The sequence below is a fragment of the Nannobrachium achirus genome, assembly GCF_963921795.1.
Source record: "Nannobrachium achirus genome assembly, chromosome: 20".
Lineage (NCBI taxonomy): Eukaryota > Metazoa > Chordata > Actinopteri > Myctophiformes > Myctophidae > Nannobrachium > Nannobrachium achirus.
The window spans coordinates 7,205,174-7,230,834 of NC_137827.1; the positions used below are offsets into that span (position 1 = coordinate 7,205,174).

General features: G+C 43.3%; 1 protein-coding gene across 1 annotated transcript; it reads right to left on the bottom strand.

The window, feature by feature from the left end:
• On the bottom strand, positions 1–22,981 carry LOC308305889 (procathepsin L-like). Its single transcript, XM_080750785.1, has 11 exons — positions 22,854–22,981; positions 21,551–21,656; positions 20,914–21,056; positions 16,491–16,593; positions 15,702–15,775; positions 14,514–14,676; positions 9,479–9,579; positions 8,608–8,799; positions 6,258–6,423; positions 3,153–3,267; positions 1–1,372 (listed from the first exon to the last, which is right to left on the bottom strand). Exons 2-11 carry the CDS (start codon positions 21,648–21,650, stop codon positions 1,261–1,263), a joined length of 1,269 nt encoding a protein of 422 aa, XP_080606911.1. The 5' UTR covers positions 21,651–21,656; positions 22,854–22,981; the 3' UTR covers positions 1–1,260.
• Positions 22,982–25,661: the final 2,680 nt, after the last annotated feature.

Consider the following 25,661-nt stretch of genomic DNA (forward strand, 5'->3'; position numbering starts at 1 on the left):
GTAGATTGGCTTTCACTGCTTTAACTTGTTCACCGTGATAGCGACAATATTGTAATGCCAAAACATCACATGTTCGTTTACTCAAATACAAATTTTGAATACAGAACTTTCACTTGTATAAAAAAATGTGTGGGTACTGCTACTTTAACCCTTAGATGAATAAGTGGGGTCAAAAAATGATGTTGTTATTCTTCAAAATCTTTCAAATTAAAAGTTTGAATAATTCCATATTCCAGGTATTCCTCATAAAAAAATATTTGTGACATGAGGCCATTCGCATTTTTATTTATATTTTCATTAATTTTAAGAAATTGCTGTTTTTGTATCACTAGCCCACTTCTTCCATAAGCGGGGTCAAAAGTTACCCCAAGCAGAGCATGTCCTATGGATGGGAGGCTAAGGTGGGGTAGCTGGGTGTCCTATGGATGGGAGGCTAAGGTGGGGTAGCTGGGTGTCCTATGGATGGGAGGCTAGGGTGGGGTAGCTGGGTGTCCTATGGATGGGAGGCTAGGGTGGGGTAGCTGGGTGTCCTATGGATGGGAGGCTAAGGTGGGGTAGCTGGGTGTCCTATGGATGGGAGGCTAAGGTGGGGTAGCTGGGTGTCCTATGGATGGGAGGCTAAGGTGGGGTAGCTGGGTGCTATGGCTCGGAGGCTAGGGTGGGGTAGCTGGGTGTCCTATGGATGGGAGGCTAAGGTGGGGTAGCTGGGTGTCCTATGGATGGGAGGCTAAGGTGGGGTAGCTGGGTGTCCTATGGATGAGAGGGTAAGGTGGGGTAGCTGGGTGCTATGGCTCGGAGGCTAAGGTGGGGTAGCTGGGTGTCCTATGGATGGGAGGCTAAGGTGGGGTAGCTGGGTGCTATGGCTCGGAGGCTAAGGTGGGGTAGCTGGGTGCTATGGCTCGGAGGCTAAGGTGGGGTAGCTGGGTGTCCTATGGATGGGAGGCTAGGGTGGGGTAGCTGGGTGTCCTATGGATGGGAGGCTAAGGTGGGGTAGCTGGGTGTCCTATGGATGGGAGGCTAAGGTGGGGTAGCTGGGTGTCCTATGGATGGGAGGCTAAGGTGGGGTAGCTGGGTGTCCTATGGATGGGAGGCTAAGGTGGGGTAGCTGGGTGTCCTATGGATGGGAGGCTAAGGTGGGGTAGCTGGGTGTCCTATGGATGGGAGGCTAAGGTGGGGTAGCTGGGTGCTATGGATGGGAGGCTAAGGTGGGGTAGCTGGGTGTCCTATGGATGGGAGGCTAGGGTGGGGTAGCTGGGTGTCCTATGGATGGGAGGCTAAGGTGGGGTAGCTGGGTGCTGTGGCGATGCCACACTGGTTCTCCTTGTCCCTGCTCATCCTGATGTAGCCCATCTCACCCCAGTGCTCTCCGAAGCTATAGACAAACACACACATTTACACATTTTAACATCATCATTTTTAACATATGAAGATTATTAAAATGTTAGTGTTTTGCCAAGTGTTTGGGGCCCCACATAACGTCCCTGGACCACACGTAGAAGTGCAGAATCACTCCCTATCCTCCACGCTATTATTGAATCCGTAGGAGACGGTGGGGGAAGGAGCGCTTCTTTTCCCCTTCACCAGCGTCGGCAGGTTATAGCTACTCGCCAGCGTCAGGGTTACTGAGGTTAGGGTTAGGGTTAGGTTTAGGTATAGTTTTACTGAGGTTTTGGGTTAGGTTTAGGCTAAACCTAACCCAAAACCCTAACCTCAGTAAAACTATGCCTAAACCGTTTAGGCATAGTTTTACTGATGTTAGGGTTAGGGTTTTGGGTTAGGTTTAGGCATAGAGGTTATCATTCACCCGTGTGGTACAAGTGACTACAGCCGAGCGCTCCAGACCTCCTCTACAGCCAATCACAAGCTGCGCCTTCTAATTTATTCAACCCCGTCTTCTACGGATTCCATTATCGCATCCTCCTCCACCTCTTCAGACTGCACCTTAGTCCGTAACCCTTATATACCGTAGCATGCACTCGCCATAGCCTTGAGGACCTTGCAGGCCTATGCAGGGGCGTCACAAGGGGGAGGAAAGTGGGACTGAGTAAACTAGGGCCCAAGGTGGAGGGGCCCTAGTAACTTTAGCTATTGAAAGATTGTAGATCTGTTATTTTTGAAAAGTTGTGAAAATGTGTGTAAATCTTTGAATATAATGTAATTTTTAAGCGAACATTTGTAACTCAAATTTTGCTTCTGGGGGGTCCCTGGAACTAAATATTTGGAGATGGGGGTCAGTGGCCAAATACATATCATCTTGGGCGTCATGAAAAGGTATGAGCACCACTGACATAGAAACATAGGTTTCTTGCATACATTTCCACAATTTTTCAAAAATAGCAGACTACAAGCTTGCAGCGCGGCACTCGGTGCCGCGCTGCGAGCTTGTATATCTGCTATTTTTCAATGGTTAACATTCATGGGGGGCCCACAGAATCCTTGTACCCAGGGCCCAGAATTTGGTGTGACGCCCCTGGGCCTATGCAAAGGTTAAAATGTAATTTAGATAGCATGTTATATATCTCTGCTATCGGGCCGAAACCTCCTAACTCAACAATGTTCATTTTCGGGAAAATAAGCTCAAGTGGAGGATTTGACCTAAGGGCTTTTTACTACTTTTCATTGGTTCAATGTTATTTTAACCAACACACAGACGTAAAGGGTGTTCAATAGCACATATTTATGAAAAAAAAGAGAGGGCCAATCGGGTGGAGTTAGCTGGTTTGGCAGAAAGTGTGGAGGTTTTGTCCCAAGCACTTTTTACTACTTTCCAATGGTTCAGTATTATGTTAACCAACAATCAGATGTAAAGGTTGTTCAATAGCCCTGATTTATGCCAAATCTAAAACCTCAAAAATGAAGTTAAAAGGTTTTGGCCAGACAGTGACGATATAGACTAGTTTGCCTACGATTCTAGATAACTACTTCTATGCATTTGATGCATCACCCTGTGCTGTCCCTGCTTATTGTAAATCGCTCTGGATTACATTTGTAAATTGTAAGTTGTAATTGTAAATTGTTTGGGAATAACTTAGCCTGGCGTTGCCAGTCAGACTCATGACATAGATTCACTCACACGTTCTTCCATGGTGGAGGAATGTGTGAGTGAATGGGTTAATGTCAGAGCATTTTGTACTGCATGTTATTATGTTTACCTGTTCTTCACTAGCCAGTAGTCCAGTCCATCCTCTGTAGTACCATAACCCACCACCAGGACGGCGTGGCCCAGGTCAAACTCACTGCTGCCGCACTTTGGTTCATCATACACACCTAAAGGAACGGGCACACGCACGCACGCACGCACACACGCACGCACGCACGCACGCACGCACGCACGCACGCACGCACACACGCACACACACACACACACACACACACACACACACACACACACACAAGCATTACCAGTGTCAAACAAACACATTTTTACCAAAATGTTCCCAAGTTATGGGGTTCCTTGTCTCCTTGAAGTGGTTCTCAAAAAGGTTTGAGAACTGATCTAGGAATAGTAATGATAACCTAATGCAAGTTAGTAAAATAATCATGTATATGTTATAGTAAGAGTATTAAACAGTTGTGCAACATCAGCTGAAGCATTACAAATATGACCGTAAATGAAATATCTTATGTGTATGACAATGACATGTCATACTCACAAATGCCGATACCAGCATTTTAGGCAGTATCAGCAGCTTTTCCGATACTTGTGTTGATATAAGAACACCACTATGTATTACTAATTGTAATGCTAATCCTCATCAACTATATGTTGGTCTGTGGTGCTTGGTTTACTCAAAGACTATACAACAATGCAGTATAATTATGAAATACTTGACTTTACTTTACATTTGTGTTACTTCTACTCCACTACATCTCAGATGCAAATATTGTACCTTTTTACTCCATTACAATTACACATCTTTTGACAGCTTTAGTTTCCTGTTACTTGTAGATCTGCTGTTATTGAAAGAGGTTTTGAAAAAGCAGTAAGGATGCCCCCCCCGAGCGCCTTCCTAGGAAGGCCGACCTCGATGCACGTCCCTTTGGGAGGAGACCCTGTGGTGGATCAAATAATAAGGTTTATATTATCTCCAAATCTGGAAATCTCATTCCATTGAAGATGGATGGATGGATACATTAGTACGTTGAATACATCCTCCGTGTTGCGTGGAACATGAGCGGTGAACTCGAACCATTCATTTGAACTGGTCGGTCCTGTGAAGCTGAGCAAAGTGATTTGTTCAGAATGTTCACTGAAATGAAAGGGCTCGCTCATCAGGGGGTAGCAGTTTATCCACATCCTCCCATCTTCCTGTACGTTGATGACGGTTGGATAGCTTGTTCCATTGGTATGAACCACTGTGACGTCAATGAGTAATTGATCTGCTACAAAAGGGATCTTCTTTGGCATTTCAGCTTCCGTCAGTTGAATTGCCCAGTGCTTATGCCAGTTATTCACATGGTACAGCTCTGGTCTCTCTGCCTGCACGTTGACGACAAAGTAGAATTCAGTGTTGTGTTTTTTAGCGTGTTTGAGTTCGTTGTGTGTTGCAACAAATCTGGTTTGATAGCTAACTTTCTTGGTTGCTTTGACCTCTATGTACTGGGTTGTTCCGTTGGTATGATCCACTGTGATGTCATAGGGCTCACCCGTCTCCCGTCCAGCGTTTATCCATTTGACGTCGGCGTCATCGCCATATTTTGACCTCAAGTACAGCCAGGCCTAGCCTGATTTCAGACTCAGTCCACTCTGAGAGTGGGCGGGTCTATGGGCTGGAACCAGGCCAAGCCAGGCCCATTCTTCTCCACGTTTGCCAACTCCACTCTGGTTCAATTTGTCTCGTATACAACTTGCATTCATCTTTTTCAAATTGAACAGTGTACGTTGTATACAACTTGCATTCTTCTTTTTCAACTTGAACATTGTAGGTCGTATACAACTTGTATTCATCTTTTTCAAATTGAACATGTTAGGTTTAGTTATAGGGGGGGCTCTCTCCATTCCGACATGTCTCCATTCCGACATTGACTTCTTTTTGTCGGAGTGGCAACACTTCCATAGAGGTTAGGGTTAGGGTAAGGGATAGGTTTAGTGTCGGAATGGAGACATGTCGGAAAGGAGACATGTCGGAATGGAGCCATATTAGGTGGTATGCTGCTCTCAGTGCTATGGACCTCCTCTTGAAGATGCTGATGATCAACTGAAGTGATTTGTTGACACTTCATCTTTTTATACCATAACCGCTGCTATGGACAACAAATGTCAACAAACATTTTGTCAACAGACATTTTTGTCAACAAAAGTTTAAACAAACACACTCAAGATGTTTTTCTCCATAAATGTGTACCATAGCAACCATCAATTCACCCTAGCAACGGGCAGTTTTACCCTAGCAACCACAGTGGGTACCGGCCCCGGCTCTCCCGGTCGCTCCTAGCCCGAGTTACAGCATTTTATGTACGCTGAGGTGGCGGGGGTCCTCCACTAGGGGCATCCATTCTGGAGCACCAGGAGTCGGTGGTCCCCAGGAATTCCCCGTGAACAGCCCCGTTTGGGTGGTGAATTGGTCATTTTTGCACTTTTTGGCGGTGGCGGAAGGGGGTCCCTGGGGGTCCCTGGAGCTCCGGGGGTCCCTGGTGGGGTGGAGGTTGTGGATTGGCAGGCAAGGAGTGTGTGTGCAGCTGGCGAAAAGTGTGACGTGACGGACAGACTGACTGACAGACTGACTGACAGACAGCCGGTGGAGGTTTTGGTAGTAACTGCGACCTGACGGTCGCAACTACACTTGTAAGGAGATAAGCATTTTAGAACCCCTAGCCTAGGGGAGCCGTAAAAAAAAAAAAAAAAAAAAAAGTTCAGTGGATTTTATTAATGCCATTTTCACCCCTAGCCCTGAAGCAGAAAACAGCTGTTCTAAGCTCACAGGTCACAATAACGTGTGGCATATTGATGCAGGCATAAGTCCAACCCCGACCCCTAACCTGACCCCTGACCTTGTGTCATTTTAGATGTTTGCGTTGGCTATTCAAAAATAGCAGATATACAAGCTCACATTGATCTTATGTGAGCGTATACGTCTGTTTTTTTTAACATTAAAAAAAAAAGTGTGAGAACAAGTGATTCAGAAGGCATTCATATAGAATCGGCCTCAGGTCTAAATGGGTTAAGTTAAGCTTTGTCAAAAGAAATAAAACATTCTAAGCCTCATTTTAATCAGTTATTTAGTTATTTTGTTGACTATAACAGCCCTGGTTCTCACCTGACTGGTAGTGCTGGAACGATGGGTGCGATGCATCGATAGCGACAGACACCGGCCCTTCGGAGGCCACAGCCGTCTTCAGGTCCTCCTCCGTACCTCCGGTCACGTCCACCCAGCCGCTGCAGCTCGCTGCCAAGCTGCCAGGGTCAGCACTACACTCCCCCTCCTGGTAACAGGGGTGGAAGAAACAGTCACATTTATGGTTCTTCATTAGACCCAGTTAGGCCTAGACTTGGCCTATAGACCCAGGAGGGTCCCCAAATTATTTTGAGGGGGTCCCCAGGTGATTAACTTAATGTGCCACGTTGTTTTCTCACTCAACAGTAAACAAACCAACATAAAGTTTAAGTGTATAGAGGGTATCTGCGCATTTCTTAAAGGCCGGATGACACACAAAGAATTTTAACATTATGATACAGTAGGTGACGTGGTCTTTCTCCAAACAGTCTGAAAAGGAGGCGGGGCCGTATCAGTTAGTAGTGAGTGTATACTTCGTCCGTCGCGCGGTGCCGAGCACCACGTGATGCGTTGTTGTTAGCTTCCGCACGGCTATTTTCGAGAGCTATTGTGTGTGTGTACACACACACACACACACACACACGCGTGCGCGAAAGCACACACACACAGGCTACACACACAGAGTGTATGAGCCACGGACCTCCTCTGCCGAGGGCTGGACCCTCGTTCTAAGCTTGCTCCGGTGCGGTCAGGTGCTCCAGTCAGGTTTAGGGGAAGAGACAGCAGGGTATGGCCGACAAAACCGTCTCAGGGAAGGGGAGAAGCGTGTTGGACCCTCGTAACTAATCTCTGACACCTTTTTGAGCGGTGGTCACACCGTCTCCATAGCGTGGCCGTGTGTGTAGGTATGTATGTTTGTTTGTTTGTATGTGGGTGGGTCTGTATGTAGCCTCAAGCCTGTGGTGTAGTACCTTTTATGACCACACGTTAAGGGAGGGGCGCTGTTTTCAGGCCAGGCCAGGCCAGGCACACAAACACACACACGCACACACACACACACACACACACACACACACAGGGGGGAAGGGGGAGGGGTAAACCGGTTGGTGGGTAAACCACCGCTCAGTTCACACGGGTGTGATTTTTGAAGAAGACTTGTATTTTTTTACCGGTATAACCACTGATTTTATAGTGAATGCTGTATAATTTTTACCCCTAGAACTGGTTTTGAAAGTCGGAAACACACCTCGGACAGCTTTTGTTGGGGCAGTTTCAAAAGATAATGATATGGATACCCGACTCCGCCCCTCCCCCCATATTAGCCCAATCAAATTAATTTATTGTAGTTATTGTACAGAAAGTACTACTTTCAGTACAGTAACTACAATAAATTAATTTGATTGGTTAATTTAACATGGGGGTACATGACATCATTAAAAAATGTGGCTAATTTGATAGCCTTAATTAGCTGTTTTGGCCATGTCACCCGAACTTCAAGTGACAATTTAAAGAGGTGGTGCCATAGTTTTGTACTTTTTTCTGTTTTTCATGTGTATAGGAGGTTGACAGTACTTCATTAGACCCCCTGGTGTGGTTTTTATGAGCAATTATGTATTCTCTTGGTATTTGTTTGTTTTCTCTTGGAGGCTGCCACCTTGTGGTCAAAAGTGTCAGTTAAAAAACACACATACTTATTACATCACAGAATCAACTCCTCCGCTAATTACCATTCACCCAACACTGTGGGTTGTGGCTAACTTCAGCTGGGTCACCACCCACCATGACATCCATGCACACTTAATGAACTGGGGGTGTGGCCACATAAAAACCCAATTTTAACTCTTTCTGTATACTTTTTTGGAAAACATCTTCCTCCTAGTATAATCATAATACCTGATAATCATGTTTTAGAGGGGGGGGGGGGGGGGGATCATGGCACCACCTCTTTAAGGACTTTTCAATACCTCTAAAATGACTAATAAAACATTGGCCAAACATGAGAGGCAGAAATTGTGAAAATAGCTGATCTGCTATTTTCACAATAGAACCGTGTTCGACAAAAAAAAAAAGGGTGAGGGGGTCCACAGTTCAAATATGATTATTATCATTTTGACTTGAGTATACGTTCAAAAGTATAGCAACATATACTTTCCAAGTAAAGTTGCTACTTAAAGAACGAGTTCAGCTCACTAATAATTATGGTCTTTGACATGACCAAACCTTTCTGAACTGTCCACAGCCCTCCTCTGAGACAAGAGGTGAGTACAGAAATGGTGATATCATGAGCATTAGCGACAATCACTTATATGAAGATAAGTTAAAGATGAGTGAAGTAGTCCTTCAAGTAAAGGAAATGAGACTATTTCTTTCTTCCACCGGTGAGGTGACTGACCGTAGCTTGGTAGGGGTAGGACTCGTCAGTCTCCAGACCTCCGTAGTCTCGGATGTACTTAAAGGCCCGGTCCACCCAGCCTCCGTGGCAGCCATGGTTTCCGTAGCTTCCGGAGCAGTCCACCAGCTGCTGCTGGCTCAGGGAGACCAGCTTACCTGTCTGTCTGAAGTGCAGTCCCTCCAGAGCACCCGCCTGGAGGTGCCACAGACAAGCAGAAAGACACTTGTTTTATACTGGCTATCTGCTACTCAGCTCTCTGACATATAACTGTAACTGGGGAAAATGTAAATAGCCTTAGTTATAGTCATCATAGATTAGTTTTTATTTAGTTTTCGTCAGTGAGAAAAGGTAGTCGACGAACATTTTTCGTCATAGTTCCAGTCAATGAAATCAACACTGCAATGAATGAATGAATGGAAAATGGAAATGGAAATTAAATGGAATGGAATGGGATGGATGGAGCAGTGTCCAAAAATGTTTGAACAAATCTGCCTGATGGTGGCGCTATATGGGACAGATCCATGTTGATGACATGAGTCTAGACATACTGTGTACCGATTTGCGTGATGTTAGGGCAATATTTATAGGAGCAGTGTACAAAAATGTGTTTTGCAAGAATCGGCCTCATGGTGGCGCTAGAAGAGGGCCATGTGAGAAATGAGGTTGTGGTTTGGCAGCCAAGGAGTGTGTGTGTGCAAAGTTTGGCATGGATAGGAGTAACGGTGGCGGAGATATGAGTAGGGCAAAAGTGTGACGTGACAGACAGACGGACTGACGGACAGCCGGTGGAGGTTTTGATAGTAACTGCGACCTGACGGTCACAATGAATGAATGAATGATAATGTGTGCACACTGCACACACACAACCTACAGCACTGAAGGCCCAGCAGGATCCACAGGTCCCCTGGTACTTGACGTCAGTGACGTATCCCTGCTCTCTCCAGTCCACTGAGGCAGGCGGCTGCATGGCACCTGGAAGGAGTGGGAACATATTATATTATATTATATTATATTATATTATATTATATTATATTATATTATATCCCTGCTCTCTCCAGTCCACTGAGGCAGGCAGCTGGGCGGCACCTGGAGGGGTGGGACCATACTTTATCCTTTAAAGCAGTGGTTCTCAACCTTTTCAGGCCGCGACCCCCAAAATAATCATATTTTAACTGGGGGACCCCCCCCCCCACCCTGACGAGCACTAAGAGTTGAGGCATTACATTTTGTATAACACGCTTTTCACAATTTCTGCCTCTAATATTTGACAATTTGGCCAATGTTTCATTCGTCATTTTAGAGGTATTAAAAAAGTCTAATTTAGAAATGTGCAGATACCCTCTATCTATACACTTAAACGTTATGCTCGTTTCTTTACTGTTGAGTGAGAAAACAATGTATCACATTAAGCTAATCATCTGGGGACCCCCCAAAATAATGTGGGGACCCCCCCGGGGGTCCCGGCCCACAGGTTGAGAACCACTGCTCTAAAGCAGTGCTTCCCATACAGTGGGTCGGGACCTTTTAATTGACACCAATCACATTACAAACAAGACAAAGACAAAACTACACATACAAACAAAATGCATGGACATTAATAATAATAATAATAATAATAGTACAGTGTGCGATGTGATAAAATGGACAGACATTTATGGTTCAAGCCCAGGCAAGTTATTGACAAAATCTATGAATGGATCCCAGGTTTTGTGGAATCTACCTGTGAGGCCATTAACTCATTTCCCGCGATCCCCGTCGAAACCGGAGATGTCCCGTTGTACCACTCTGCGATGCCCGAGGAGCCCGAAGATTTAATTAGCTTTAATCATTATGAAACGATTAAAAGTATGATCGCTGCATATAGCTGCTTCGGAGACTTTAGGCCCGCCTTCTAACTGTATCCGGTCGTATTTCCTGTTTAGACCGGATCTAGGTTTCCATATCCGGTCTGAAAGCCAATCATTGCTGCCGGCCCATAGGTTTTCCTTGTAAACAAAGGAAGGAGCTGCACGGCCATAGAATGGTTTTTTTTTCACACGTTTTTTTATTTATTTGGTAGCTGTTTGATTCCTCTACCCGCCTGGCATATGATCCGCGCACATATCGTCTGCTATGTGCGCGAACGTGCCCACGTGTTACCATAGCGCACAGCTGGCCGTTTCCAACGTTTTCTTATGTAAATACTGGTGGATACAGCAGGATACTGCCTGGCAACGGATTTGTCTATTCCAATGGATTTTTTTTCTTTTTCGAAAGCTGTCATCTTGTCTACCGGTCTACTACATGAGTCACGCACAGATCATGCACTATGCGTGCACGTGCCCACGTTAAAAGGTAAGGACAATTTGGCAGTTCAGCCTATGTTTAAAATAGCAGCATATGAGTTAAGAGTATTTACAATTCACGGACACATTTTTGTGGGTCATTTCATTAATAAATAAAATAAAAATCGAAGAAATTTCAATACAATTATGAAAAAAATAAAATGTTTAAGTAGTAGTGGAAATAGCCGATCTACACGCTTGTAGATCTGCTGTTTTCACTTGTGGGGTCCCTGGCAAACGTCTAATTTCTCTTTTGGGTCACAGGCTGAAAGGTTTGGGAACCACTGGGTTATCGTGGGAAATAAAAACACCTGCTCACAATAATCATATGGTGGTGATCTTAATCTTAACGTGAAATTGTCGTTGACATACCGGTACACTGGACCTGAGTTGTATACTAACTAGTCTTAACTTCCATAACTTAGTCAGTTATCTATAGCATCAGTTACAGTATAAAGATATATTGTGTAGTTCCACTGAGCTTATAATGCATTACGACCAGACCTCTTATACTTCATAAACCTGGTTATAAGCAGTGGCGTAAAGTAACTAAGTACATTTACTTAAAGGAGCTATAGTCAACTTTTTCATTGTAGGGCCGACACTTTGTTTACATCCTAGTCTATAGACTAGAATGTAAACAAAGTGTCGGTCTGACAATGGCCAAAATCATTATTTTATCATTATTTTACGCTTTTTGTGGTCATTTTTGAATAGAAACACATATATGAAGCTTATTTTTTATAAAACATTTTCGAAACATTATCTTTATTTTAGCATCCGTTTTTCAAGAAAAAGTTGACTATAGCTCCTTTAAGTACTGTACTTTTTTGTACAATTCTGAGGTATTTGAACTTTACTTGCATAATTTCCAATTTCCAATACTTTTACTTTTACTCCGCTACATCTCAGATCCAAATATTGTACTTTTACTTGTTTGAAAACTTTAGTTACGAAACATTAACCACTCCAGCCCTATATACATTATATTTGGCCATTTGTAAATAGCTCACTTGTAGATCTGCTATTTTCAAAAGATGTGTATACATTTGAAAAGTTGAAATGAGACCTTCAGCCTAAGGGTGCCCACACACCAAAATATGGTAGGCAGCGGATAAACTCTTTTTGTGCGCGGCTGACTGAAAACTAGGGTGGCCAGTCGTCCGGATTTACGCCGGACAGTCCGTTTTTTGACCGTGCTGTCCTCCGCCCAGCGCAGCCTCTGGCCGGACACCTAATTTAGGCTACAGTGCATGTGTTTGCTTAATGGTTACATATCTCCGCACATCTCCCGTTAAGCAGATATACAAGCTCACAGCGCGACACCGCACCGCAGCTTGTCGCGTGCTATGTGTGTGTATTTCGTTTACACACAGCAAGCACAAGTTGCACTACTCACACCGAACGCTCCAGTCGCTCCTCCCACGCTTGTGGATAAAACCGACGGCGAGTAGTTGTTAGAAAGCCTGGTGAGGCGAGGTTAAGTAGTTGTAGAAGATAAACTGCAGCTCAGATTTGCACAAAAGACACCGAAACGAAACGTCATTTAGCCAACATGGAGCAAGGTAAATTAGTTAAAAAAGAAGCGCAGAATTCACAAGTATCATGCACTTTGCAGCACTGTGTGTAACGGCTTGATGTCAACAAAGGAAAGGTAGAACGCAATGCATGCTTTGACTGACAGGCAATAACTTAAAGTTGTACCATGTAACTTTTTTTATAAAACAAATCTTAAAATTGTCCTAACTGTTAAATCGCTAAAGTTTTAGAACACCCACTCCGTTATTTTCAGCTTCTGAAGCCTTCTCTTTATATGTTTTCTTCTTAGCAGTGACAGGGGCGGGATTTCGCGCCAAAATGACGTAATCTGCATCATCTGTATACGTTGTGTATACGTTGCCCAATCACATCGCCGATCATGCACACATGGTACACTACCGGCCAATCACAGCTTATCTGCTCTGGTCTCCAGGAAGCGCCTCCGCTTGGCTACAGTGTTTACCATGGTGAAGGATTTTAACCTCTTAATCCACAAATCCTGGCCAGAAAATTACGTTCTACCATGCGTTCTACCCCTCCACGGATTACTATCGGTCGCGGTGGTTTGCGGCGCCGCTCCGGTGGTCCGCGGCGGTGGTCCGCGACGACTCCGGCCGAAAAACGGCCGAAAAAAGCAATACCGCTACTGACCACTAGTTGAGCAACTTACACAATATAGCTTTAATGTTCTGCAGCTATAGGTTTTCCTCTAGTCTCTAGTAACTAAATAAGTGCAGCTGAGCTATCTAGTACCCATAGGTCCACAGGTCTCCCCTTCTCTTCCCCTCTGTTTTATTATTTCTGATGCCAGTCATGTGGAATAGATTTCAAATGGGACAATTTAACTCAAGAATAATTGCAAAAAAGATACAGTGCAGGCCCATCATAAAATAAAATAATTCACGAAGGGTCTTTGGGTGCATTAATAAAGGAGGTTGGCTACCCAGTCTTAGTTTAAACCACTTTAAACCTATTTTACACAATATTCGTAAATAGCCGATCTACAAGCTATGAACTTGAACTTGACCTTTTTTTTTTATCAAAAAGTGTACACATTTGGAATAATATGTGGTTCCCCTGGCTGGCACAAAATATTTTGAGAAGGGGGTCCGCGACTACATATCAATTTGGGGAACCCATACAGCGCGCCCCGGAAAAGTGTCCTCCTTTTTGAGGCCCTGCTGGTGGCCCCCCTACTGAAAACGCAGAGAGCATATTCCGTCCCAAAGCCAGTGACGCGCCTGTCACTCACTTCCCGCACCGCCTTGTCTTGACGTTGCCAGGCTGTCACTCGCTTTCAAGTCCCTCCCTCCCTGTAGCCTGTAGACACGCGTATCGATTATTATAACTCTATGGTAGCGATCCTTTGTCTGCAGAGGTACGTTAGCCAGGTTACGTTGTGACTTGCGAGATTATCAATTTAATAGGCTTTATTATCATCATCTTTACGTGTCAACTCTATAATGGACAGGCGAAGGGTGCTCGCCCTTGCTTTATTGGAAGGGGAGATATTTGGGTGCATGAGACTCTTCAAAACAAAACATCTACCAGTCCCTTCCTGGTTCTCGGAATGTTACGCCTTCGACTCACCCGATTGGACAGAGGAGGGAAACCAGAATCTGCGTGGAGAATGTCTTTGCTCCAGCATAAACGCAAGGTCTGCGCGGCGCCCAGATATCCTCCACTGACATGAAACCGCCCCCTTCTCATTGGAATGCATTGGCGGAACGCGGATTCCACTCTCATAGGTATTTTGGTGTGTGGGCACCCTAATGAGTACTTTTACTTTTGGTACTTAAATACGTTTTAACGGCAGCACGTTTACTCAAGTACATTTTGAATTCTGGACTATTACTTGTAAAAGAGCATTTCTACAGTGCAGTATTGATACTTGTACTTAAGTAAAATAATTGAGTACTTTTTTCACAATCAATGCATCAAATTTAAATGACATGGTCAAAAAGGTTCCGGTTCTCTGCCTCAAAACATTTGTGTAACATTTTAATCAATATAAGGTGCCATGAAATCAGCTTGGGTGCTTACAGGAGGAGATGCGGGGGCAGAGTCCCAATTCCTGACAGACAGTCAAAGGAGGATCAGGGTTTTTCAGAAGGTCAATGAGCTGCTGGGTTATTTTTTCGCATTCGGCCCTCGTGCCACGTGGCAACATGTTGCACAACTCGTCCAGTGCCGTCTTTATCGCAGCCTGCATGTGAGACGGATGGAAAGGTTCAGTTTGAAATCACAACAATCTATTGGAAAATAGCAGATCTACAAGCTCACAGCGCAGCACCGCTTGAATATCTGCTTTTTTTCAATAGATAAAGTATAAAATAATCTTAACCTTGGGCCCTAGTAACTCCACTTTACATGCATTTTCTCTGTAGCTGTACATGCATAGACATAACTAATAATTTAAATAATGATTATATTTTTTATATAAATATTTACCACAACCCCCCCCCCCCCCTTGTGACTCCCCTAGCTACAACAGTGCAGATACATGTTTTATCACACAGCAGTGAGCGCTACACACATCACTTATATTTGTGGTGCTGGGTCAGAAATTATCATGAAGAGAAAGAGACTAATAGTCCAGGCGTTTCAGGCAGTATGTTGATGGAATCGTGCACTTTATGATAGAAGCATGACATTTGGCACTTTACTATACAGTAAAATAATACAAAAAATAAATATGCTTTAAGTAGCATGTGAGGGGTCAAACTATGGGTTTTTCATGATTCTGAATCCAATGCAAGCATTTGTTTTGCACAAAAAACATTCCTTGGGATAAAAACAGCACCCACAAAACTATGGTTTTGTGATGAGTCGTCACTTTTCACAGTTTTGTGGGGGCCGTGTTTCGGAAAGGAATGTTTTTTGTGCAAAACAAATGCTTGCATTGGATTCAGAATCATGAAAAACCCCTAGTTTGACCCCTCACATGCTACTTAAAGCATTTTTTTTTATTATTATTATTTTAGTGTATAGTAAAGTCTACAGTGTGAGAGCCCGACTTTGATTGGCTCCCACAAGTTTCCCAAGACAAATCTGCGATGTCCCTATAGCCAAAAATGTTCCATAATATGGCATGTTCTAACTGTGTGGCAAATGTCATGCTTCTTTCATAAGTAAACAATTTATGCACAAAACACAGACTATAAAAGCTGCACTCTTCACTTCATCAGCTAAGGTTTGCATTACACTGTCACATTATCACACACAACATACCTCTGTCGTGTTCCTCTTCACGATGGCTTCAACTTTCTGGACGACTTTCTGACAGACGTCACAGGCAAGGCAATCTAAAATAATTTAAATCATGTAATAATAATTGTTATTTCTTTTCTCTTTTTTTACGACTCAGAGGTTCTGTTTTATAAGCATAAAAGTAGGGACAGTCTTCCTGACATTTCTTCCTTTTAAAGGACAACTTTGTTTTTTTACAACAAGGGTTCATATTTTATAAACCTGACCTTTAAGTTAAGCGTTACCAAATGTTCATAATCGTGCAATACGGACTGTGGCCAAATGAGGGCAGAGTGCAGGGCAGAAGGAGGGGTAAAACCAGACTCAAGAGTAATGTGGGGAGAATAAGGGTGACATGGAACCTTCACCTGACGGAGGCGGGTGGTCGGCAGAACCACAGTAATGTGGGGAGAATAAGGGGGACATGGAACTTTCACCTGACGGAGGCGGGTGGTTGGCAGAACCACAGTAATGTGGGGAGAATAAGGGGGACATGGAACCTTCACCTGACAGAGGCGGGTGGGCAGAACCACAGTAATGTGGGGAGAATAAGGGGGACATGGAACTTTCACCTGACGGAGGCGGGTGGTCGGCAGAACCACAGTAATGTGGGGAGAATAAGGGGGACATGGAACCTTCACCTGACAGAGGCGGGTGGGCAGAACCACAGTAATGTGGGAGAATAAGGTTGACATGAAACCTTCACCTGACGGAGGCGGGTGGGCAGAACCACAGTAATGTGGGAGAATAAGGTTGACATGAAACCTTCACCTGACGGAGGCGGGTGGTGGTCGGCAGAACCACGGCGAGGCGTGGAGGAGTTGGAGGAGCGCAGGCGGCCGCTGGAGACGAGGCGTTGGTACTCCTCGTTGTCCTGAAGACATGTGTTGGAAAAGCAACTGTTAAGTACATGAGTTTTATTTCGTCGTTGTGGGGTGGAAACCTTGTATGTCCAAAACCGTTTGTTTTGTCGCTTTATACGAATATTGACCACTTAGACGGCCTTAGAGCAGTGAGTCATTATTTGTCAGATAGAGAAGGGCTAACGCCCCCTACAGATGTCATTGTGGAACTCACCGACTGGGTGTTGAACAATAATGTGTTTCTGTTCCAGAATAGGAAGTTCAAACAATGTAAAGGTACCAGTATGGGTGCTTCTTTTGCACCTGAATATGCCTGTTTATATTTAGGATTGTGGGAAGCAGAATCTGTTTTTGATGGTGTTAAAAATCCCTTCAAAGAGAATATTAAAATGTATTGTCGATTCATCGATGACATTTTCCTATTATTCAGAGGTAACCAAGCTGATCTGTTAGAGTTTCATAAGTATCTTAATAACACAAACAGAAATATTAAATTAACATTAGAGTACTCTAGAGAGAACATTAACTTTCTAGACCTCACAATCTACATTAGTGAGGATGGTAAATTACACACGACTCTATTTAGAAAACCTACAGATCGCAATTCAGTGTTACATTATGGATCCTTTCATCCGTACCACCAAAAGAACAACATCCCTTATGGACAATTTCAAAGGGTAAAACGAATTTGCGACCAGGACTCTGATTTTGAATTGCAATCTCAACAAATGAGTAAACGCTTCCTAAATAGATCCTATAATAAAACTACTATTACCGCAGCTCGAAATAAAGCGAGCTCCCTAGAACGGCAACAACTCTTACAACCTTCTAACAAAAGGAAAGAAGAGACAACAGGTGTATTCTTCTCTTTGTCTTACAGCAAACAGTCCTCACAAATCAAACAGATCATTCGATCTAATTGGGATATTCTCAAAAGTGACCCCTCTCTAAATAAAACATTTCAACTTCCCCCTACTTTTTGTTTGAAAAAAGCTCCTTCTTTAAAGGACAAACTCTCTCAGAGTTATTTACCAGCCAAGAGAGAGGGCCATTGGAGAGACAGCCGCTGATACGAACGACCTACGGCCTGGTCGCGACCTAGGCCACGACCTGGAGGTCGTAGGTCCCGGTTCTGGAGGTCGTAGTTCGCGGTACATACTTGTTAGGTCGCGGCCGGTCTAGTTTCGCGACCCCCGGCCGTGGTTGCGCCACCTCGGTCGTCCCCGGGCCGTCTTTTTGCAGAATATTCTAGAGCAGCAGCGCTATTCAACCTTTTGAAGCTTGTGATTGGCTGAACCGGAGGTAGGAAGCGCTCCATTGTAGTCACTTGGACCGCGCGAGGTGCACCAAAACCTATCCTTAACCCTAACCCTAACTCTAACTCTAACCCTAACCTTAACCCTAACCCCAACTCTAACCCTAACCCTAACCCTAACCCTAACCCTAACCCTAACCTGCCGACACTGAGTAGCTAACCTGCCGACGCTGTTGAAAACGAGCGCTCCTTCCCTTAGCAAGCGTAGAGTTTCTAAACTCGCGTCCCTTCCCTTAGCAAGCGTAGAGTTTCGATCGCGGCGCTCCTTCCCTTAGCAAGCGTAGAGTTTCTAAACTCGCGTCCCTTCCCTTAGCAAGCGTAGAGTTTCGATCGCGGACTTCCCAGGTCGCTGAATTACGACCGAGATCGCGCAAAACCTCCAGAACCGGGACCTACGACCTCCAAGTCGTGGCCTAAGTCGCGACCAGGCCGTAGGTCGTTTGTATCAGCGGCTCTTGCTGGAGGCTTAATAGACCAATAGGCACATATAAATGTTTACAAACTAATTGTAGACACTGCTTTAATGTTGTACAACAAAAGGAGTTTAAAGACATCAAAACTAGGGAGACCTTCAAGTACAAACAGTTTATTAATTGTAATTCCACCTACATAGTGTACCGCCTTACATGCCCATGTGGCTGTTTCTATATAGGGCGGACTAAGAGGAGGTTAAAAGACAGAGTGGCTGAACACAAATATGCCATTAGAACAAATAACGAAGATTACCCTATGGCACGTCATTTCCATAGTGTCCACAATGGAAATGACAGCCTCCTCAAAGTAGAGGGTATTGAACAAGTTGAACAAACACCAAGGGGTGGCAACAGATTACAGAGGTTACTGCAGAGAGAAACATACTGGATATTTACTTTTGACGCCATGGTATACCCTGGTCTAAATGAAGAAATTGATTTTAAACCATTTCTGTAAAGGTGATTGATTTGGTTTTTTACATATTGAAAGTATGAGTTATGAAATTTGTCATATATGTCTATATTGTTGGTATAGGTGGGCGATATGAATGTAAATACACAATACTTACTATGTATATGAGTTAGATTGCTTACACTGATCCTGATGAGATGTAGACCTATATGTACCTGTTATGATTGGTTCCCTTGGCCACAAGGAGGTATAAGAGGACATGCACCTACGGTGCCATCCCCCTATAGCCACGCCCTGAAGAAGACACTCTTTGTGTCGAAACCGGTCGGCTTTATTGGCTTTTTATTGTTTTAATATGTAATAGCCCTAGTTGTCAAATAAAGGCTTTTTAATGCGTTCCTTGGCTCTGAGTGTGCGAGAAGAACTTCCCGATGGGACCCCATGCTGATTTGATCCTATATTAACTTCTAGCACCTCAAACACGACAAGACTGGAGATACTACACATGCTACACTCTGAAGCACTCGGCGCACCTTTTTTCACCGTTTGTTTTGTATTTATCATTTAAAAAATGATTTAAACTAGTGAAAACAGCCGATCTACAAGCACACAACGCCTCGCGGCTCGCGTGCTTGTAGATCTGCTGTTTTCACTACTTTTGTGCAACGGCCTTGTATGATGAAGCTGGGCTTTGCTTTGCGAAAAAATGAAACTTGAAACTTTGAAACTTGGAGATACAAGGTTTCTGCCCGACAGTGACAATTTACTTTGTTGGCCGCCCAGCCCCCAAAAGGGAACAAAGGCCGACATTTTTTTTTTTTTCCTAATGGTTGGCCTGGACCGGCCGGGAATCAACCGGCCGTTCGGGAGTTGTCCCGCTTTTCCCAATGGCCAGCACGTCCCTGAGTACATTTACAGTACAAATTCCAAGCAAATAATCTATCGTCATTGTCAGGCAGAAACCTTGTATCTCCAAGTTTAAAATGTGTATGTTTTTTTTTTTGGCACAAAAGCAGTGAACATAGCAGGTCTACAAGCACACAATGCCTCGCGACGCCTTCTATTTCACCATTTTAAATTTTTTTTTTTAAATAATAACAAAAAAGAAAGGTTTTGGACATACAAGGTTTCCACCCGACAATGATGATGTTATACTTTATGAAGGTGTCAGCAAAGACTTTGTGTAATCCGTTATGAAGTTAAGATCACTATCTGTTGCCCCCCATCTTCTGTTATTACTGTACAAAAGCATTATTCAAACTTTTGTTGTATTGCTCAGCATGTTTCTTCACTATACTGTCCAGGGACGTGCTGGCCATTGGGAAAAGCAGGACAACTCCCGAACGGCCGGTTCATTCCCGGCCGGTCCAGGCCGGCCATTAGGAAAAATTTAAAATAAAATGTCGGCCTTTGTTCCATTTTGGGGGCTGGGCGGCCAACAAAGTAAATCGTCACTGTTGGGCAGAAACCTCGTATCTCCAAGTTTCAAATGTGTACATTTTTTCGCAAAGCAAAGCCTTGCTTCATCATACAAGGCTGTTGCACAAAAGTAGTGAAAACAGCAGATCTACAAGCACTGATCTGAAATGGCAAATCTTTGAGTAGCAGCAGCGCTATAGAGAGAGATCTCTCTCTGTAGCGCGCAATGAGGGCCTCTCCAACTCTTTTTCCCGGGCTGAATCAGGGGCCCAGCACGTCCCTGATACTGTCCATGCCTAACAGAAACAAACTCTACAGTATCACCCGTATTGATTTCAAGATCATCAGACTTCCCACACCCACATTGTTGATATGTAAACGATTATGACGATTATGTCAAATAAATTGCGATTAGACGATTATGTAATAATTATGACAGGCCTAGTTATGCAGTGTTGTTGTTTTTGAACAGACTTGTGAAGACAAATATCCCTTCCCGGTACAATAAAGATTATCATCATTATTTATTATTATGTGTTTCATCCATGCAGTTATAAATCTGCTGTTGAGCCAATCAAATGAAGCCATGTGGGAAGACTGACCCGGAAGAGGGAATGTTCATGCCACATTCTTGGGAAAAGGGAATTAGAATTCAATTCAATTCAAAATTCTATTCAAAAAGCTATTCAAAGTGCAAAAGAATAAAGGGTACCATGTCAGCGAAGAAGGTCATGCCCAGGTGGAAGGACTTGACGCCCTGGTCTGCCAGCATGTTGTGAAGCAGCACTCGTCTGCGGGTGTCCAGCCAGGCGTCTCTACGCTGGGCCTCCTCTGCTGCAGAGCTGTACACCTTTCCTGAATACACACCATCAGAAGTACGTTTATAAAATATAGATTTTTAGGTACTTTTACTTTTACATGATAAACTTTGAAAACCTTAGCTACAAGCTACACGTTACTTTGTAGATCTATTTCATAATTATTTATTTTCATAATTTGGCTTTTTTAAAATAGCCTTGTGAAGAGTGTAGAATAGATCGTAGCCCTTCGTACCAAAGCACTCGCAGCACCATGTTGAGGCAATGTGAGCATGTAGATAGGCTATTTTCACAATTTCTGCCTCTAATATTTGACAGTTTGGCCAATGTTTATTTTGTCATTTTAGAGGTATTAAAAAGTCCTTCAATTCAATTCGAAATGTGCAGGTACCCTCTATACACTTAAACTTTATGTTGGTTTGTTTAATGTTGAGAAAGAAAACAATGTTGCACATTAAGATAATCATCAGGGGACCTCCCACAGGTTGAGAACCCCTGATGTATATAATCAGCGAGGTCAGGGTCTCTCACCGAATTTGAGTTTCCATGCGTAGAACTCCAGGTCCTCCAGGGAGATGGTGGCAGCACTGGACACGGCCAGGATGAACCCAGCAACCAGCAGGAACTGCATGACTGACTGATGCATGACAGACAGACAGACAGACACACAGAGGGGCGTCACACCAAATTCTGGGCCCTGGGTACAAGGATTCACTGCAGGGCCCCTGTGCTTTAACTATTGAAAAATAGCAGATATACAAGCTCACAGCGCAGCACCGAGTGCCGCGCTGCGAGCTTGTAGATCTGCTATTTTTGAAAAATCATGAAAATCTTTGAATATTTCAAATCTTTCTGAGGCTTTTTGAAAAACCTATATGTTTCTATGTTTCTTTATTTGGCCACGTACCCCCATATCAAAATATTTAGTTCCAGGGACCACCCAGAAGCAAAATTTGAGTTACAAACGTTCGCTTTGAAAATACACATATTCAAAGATTTGCACACATTTTCACGACTTTTTCAAAAATGGCAGATCTACAAGCTCGCAGCGTGGCACTCGGTGCCGCGCTGTGAGCTTGTATATCTGCTATTTTTCAATGGTTAAAGCATTCAATAATTCTAGGCCTAAATGGGTTAAACATAACCAATTCAGCCCTATACTTCAGCTATTAAAAAGTAATTTAATGCCAATGACAGCCAGTAATTTCAGTACTTTAATTTAATTTCAGAGTTGTGATACTTCTTCCACCACTGTTTGGTTTTTTCGTATTTATTTCTTTTTAAATCACATCTATTTATCGATTACTTTGAATTAATAACAATTAATATACCTATACTTATATCCCACACTGATGTAGATTTAGCTATTTGGACTAGACCTGGTTTAGCGTTATGGCTAAAAATGGCAACAAAAAAAAAGAGATAAGAATGGCATTCAGAAAATGGGCGTGTGTGTGTGTGTGTGTGTTAGGGGTGCCACAGTTCAGTCAGCCCACGGTTCGGTTTGTATCTCGGTTTTTGGCTCACGGTTTCGGTACAGTAAAAAAAAATAAAGAATCCAAAATGTTCCGTTCATTTTAAAGATGGGGTGCAATCATTTGTTTCCCCCCTAAAACATGGTAATCAGGTATTACGATTATACTAGGAGGAAGATTTTCTCCTAAAAAGTGTAGAGAAAGAGTTAAAATTATGTTTTTTATGTGGCCAACCCCCCCCCCCCCCAAAGGAAAAAAAAAAAAGAAAAACGGTATACCAGTTCGGTTCAGTATTGTGGCACCCCTAATGTGTGTGTGAGTGTGAGTGCGTGTGCGCGCGTGTAGGAGCTTGTCCTTACCTTGCAGTAGGGTGCAGAGTAGATGCAGAGTTGGTGTGAATACTGTTCTTACTGTAGTCATAGGGCATGGAGTGACACAACCAACGGGTTAGTAGGAGGGCTGTGCTTCACTGTATGTCATAACTGCCTCTCCCATCTGGTTGCCAGGTCAGCTGAGACTGGTCTGATTGAGAGTAGAGACAATGGGGGGGGGGGGGGGACTATAGGGACGGCAGTGGCTCAGGGGTGAAACCGCCATTAGAACACGGAGGGTTCCCAGTTCGATCCCGGGCTCCCCCAGAGTTAGTGTGGAAGAGTCCTTGAGCAAGACTCTGAACTCCTAGTTGCTCCCGGTGAGCAGGCGCCTTGGATAAAGGGCCAAGGCGCTATATATATGAAGCATTTACCATTTATGACAGTGTTCAAGTTTCAGCCTTTACTGGTTTGTAAGTTTGTGTAAGTCTGGTTGTAGTACATTCGCATATTTTCTTTTAAAAGACGGGTGAGATATAAATTCACCAGGCAGTGAACATTACCATATACTGTTCTTATGTTTTATGCCAAATATATCCTGCAACGGTCGTAGTTGAAAGCTGAAGGTCTACTTAATAAATGTATTAATAAATTCACCCAAAAGTTATAAAAAGAAAAAAGTATTTCAAAATACTTGATTACAATAGTGAAAGTATTCCATAAGTGTTGTGCAACTCTGTCACCTCGAAAAACCTCAAAAAACAAGGAAGTGTTGATCAATAGAATACATTTTCGGTTACAGTATTTGTGAGATCAATGTTTAGCTGTAAATGACACTGTGTGTGCTGCGTGCACGCACGCACACGCACACACACACCAAGTACTTGAAACTGGAAGAAAAGAGAAGTGAAATCTCAGTCACATGGAGTAAACGCATGACACTGATATTTCGGTTCCTTATTCTTCTCAATTTACTGTCAGTCCTTTATGGTTTGTCCTTAAATGTCGTTTCCCAGTTCCCTTTCTTTACCATCACTGTGCCGTTGTTGGTGCGACAACAAGTAGAACAAGGATACTGGCACGGGGGCCAGTTTCATGTGTGGTCGTCTGTCACACGTATGCAGAAGATTTCACTTCAGTTTTCTTGTCTGGGAATGTCTGAACTCTTAGTGTTTTTCCAAGTTCCCTTTCTACACGTTCCATGTGTACACTCTCTGACCTGTAAGGGTGCGTTTGGTTCAACAATGTATCTGGGGACCCCCTGGAACCCTCTCAAGGACCTCTGGGAGTATCCAGACCTCACTATAAGACCGAGAACGCATTACATTAACCATTATTTTATTCTTTAACTATTAAAGAAGTAGCAGATATACAAGCTCACAGCATGGCACCGAGTGCCGCGCTGCAAGCTTGTATATCTGCTATTTTTGAAAAATCTTGAACATTTGCAGCACTCGGTCTTCATCATTCTGTATGTCACACAAAAGCCGATCTACAATTCCAAAATTAATTGGAATAATGAAAAGTATTTTTTTATTTAATTACAAATGCATTTAGTTACGCACTAACTTTATGAGCTTAAATACAAATAGGACTAGCCATTAAGCTACTAATATAGACCAAAGTAATAGGAGCAGGTCATGTTTGCAGTAACAGATGAAATCAATAATATATCAGTATTCTGATATTAACCTGCGGAACGCATTAAGTGAAGATAAGGGCCGCATGTGTGGCCCCCGGGCCACCAGCCCATGTATGCTAGAGGATACATTTACTGTTTGGTCAAATAATTCGTGGTTATGGTTAGTTCCCTTTCTTTACCATCGGTGTGCAGTTGTTGCACGTGAGCCAGTTTCATGTATGATAGACATACAGTTAGGGCTGTCACGATTATGACATTTTACATGACGATACATTTTCTCTCAAATAATTGCGATTAATTTGTGTTTTTGTGTTGACAACTACATTTCTGTTTGGCTTTTAGGCTTTGAAGTTGCACATGGTAGATATGACACATAACCTAAATATGCAAAGAAATTACTGAAATATTTGACAACTTTATACTTAAGCCCAAAACGAGAGTAAATGTCAGCGGAACAGTATTGCAAGCCATTTTGACAAAGTTTTGGTCGGCACTACCCACACGTTTGGCTGTGTAGCTCACGCCTCGAATGCCCGATGCTTACAAGCTGCACCTCGTTGTAAAGGTGACGAATCAATGATAAAAAGTATACACAATACAAATTGGTATTATTAAAGGGGAGATATAATGGACCAAAGTCGAGTTTCCTTTCTTTTTGTGCCAAGTTTATTTTACAGAGGAGAGAGGAGATAAACACGTGTAAATGAAAGGAGTGATGGCATAAAGACATGAGCAGACATAATTATAACTGGAACACTGTAAAAACCAAGCTGATAGATGCATGGGTACTCTTCTAACATTGGCAACCAAATTTGAAAATGTATTTTGATGCATTTTGATCTTCAGTCTACCCTATACTGTACAGCCATCTAGTGTTCAAACATGGTAACTGTCACCAGAGAAGGTCATTTTGGCTTGCTTTAGAGATCTTTATTCGGTCAATGTATTTGACATTTGCATATTTTACCTGGAATGTAAAACAGTGTATTTTGTGTTTGTGAGGAGTACGTAGGCTACCAGAGCCTCCATTAGAATTAGGGGTGGACGATATGGAAAAATACAATATCACGATATTTTCCCAAGCTGTATCAAGATACACGATTTTATCACAATTCTTTTTCTTTTGACAGTATACAAATGAAACCAAATGGACCCGTAAGGGTCCATTTGGTTTCATTTGTATACTGTCAGAGTTAAGTGGAGACCTTGACATT

Excerpts from the sequence above, each read along its gene's own strand:
- LOC308305889 (XM_080750785.1), bottom strand. The coding sequence starts at position 21,650 with ATGCAGTTCCTGCTGGTTGCTGGGTTCATCCTGGCCGTGTCCAGTGCT. Across the intron at positions 16,594-20,913 it reads TGACCTTCTTCGCTGACATG|GACAACGAGGAGTACCAACG; the intron begins GTACCCTTTATT and ends ACATGTCTTCAG. Across the intron at positions 1,373-3,152 it reads TACTGGCTAGTGAAGAACAG|CTTCGGAGAGCACTGGGGTG; the intron begins GTAAACATAATA and ends GTTTGTCTATAG.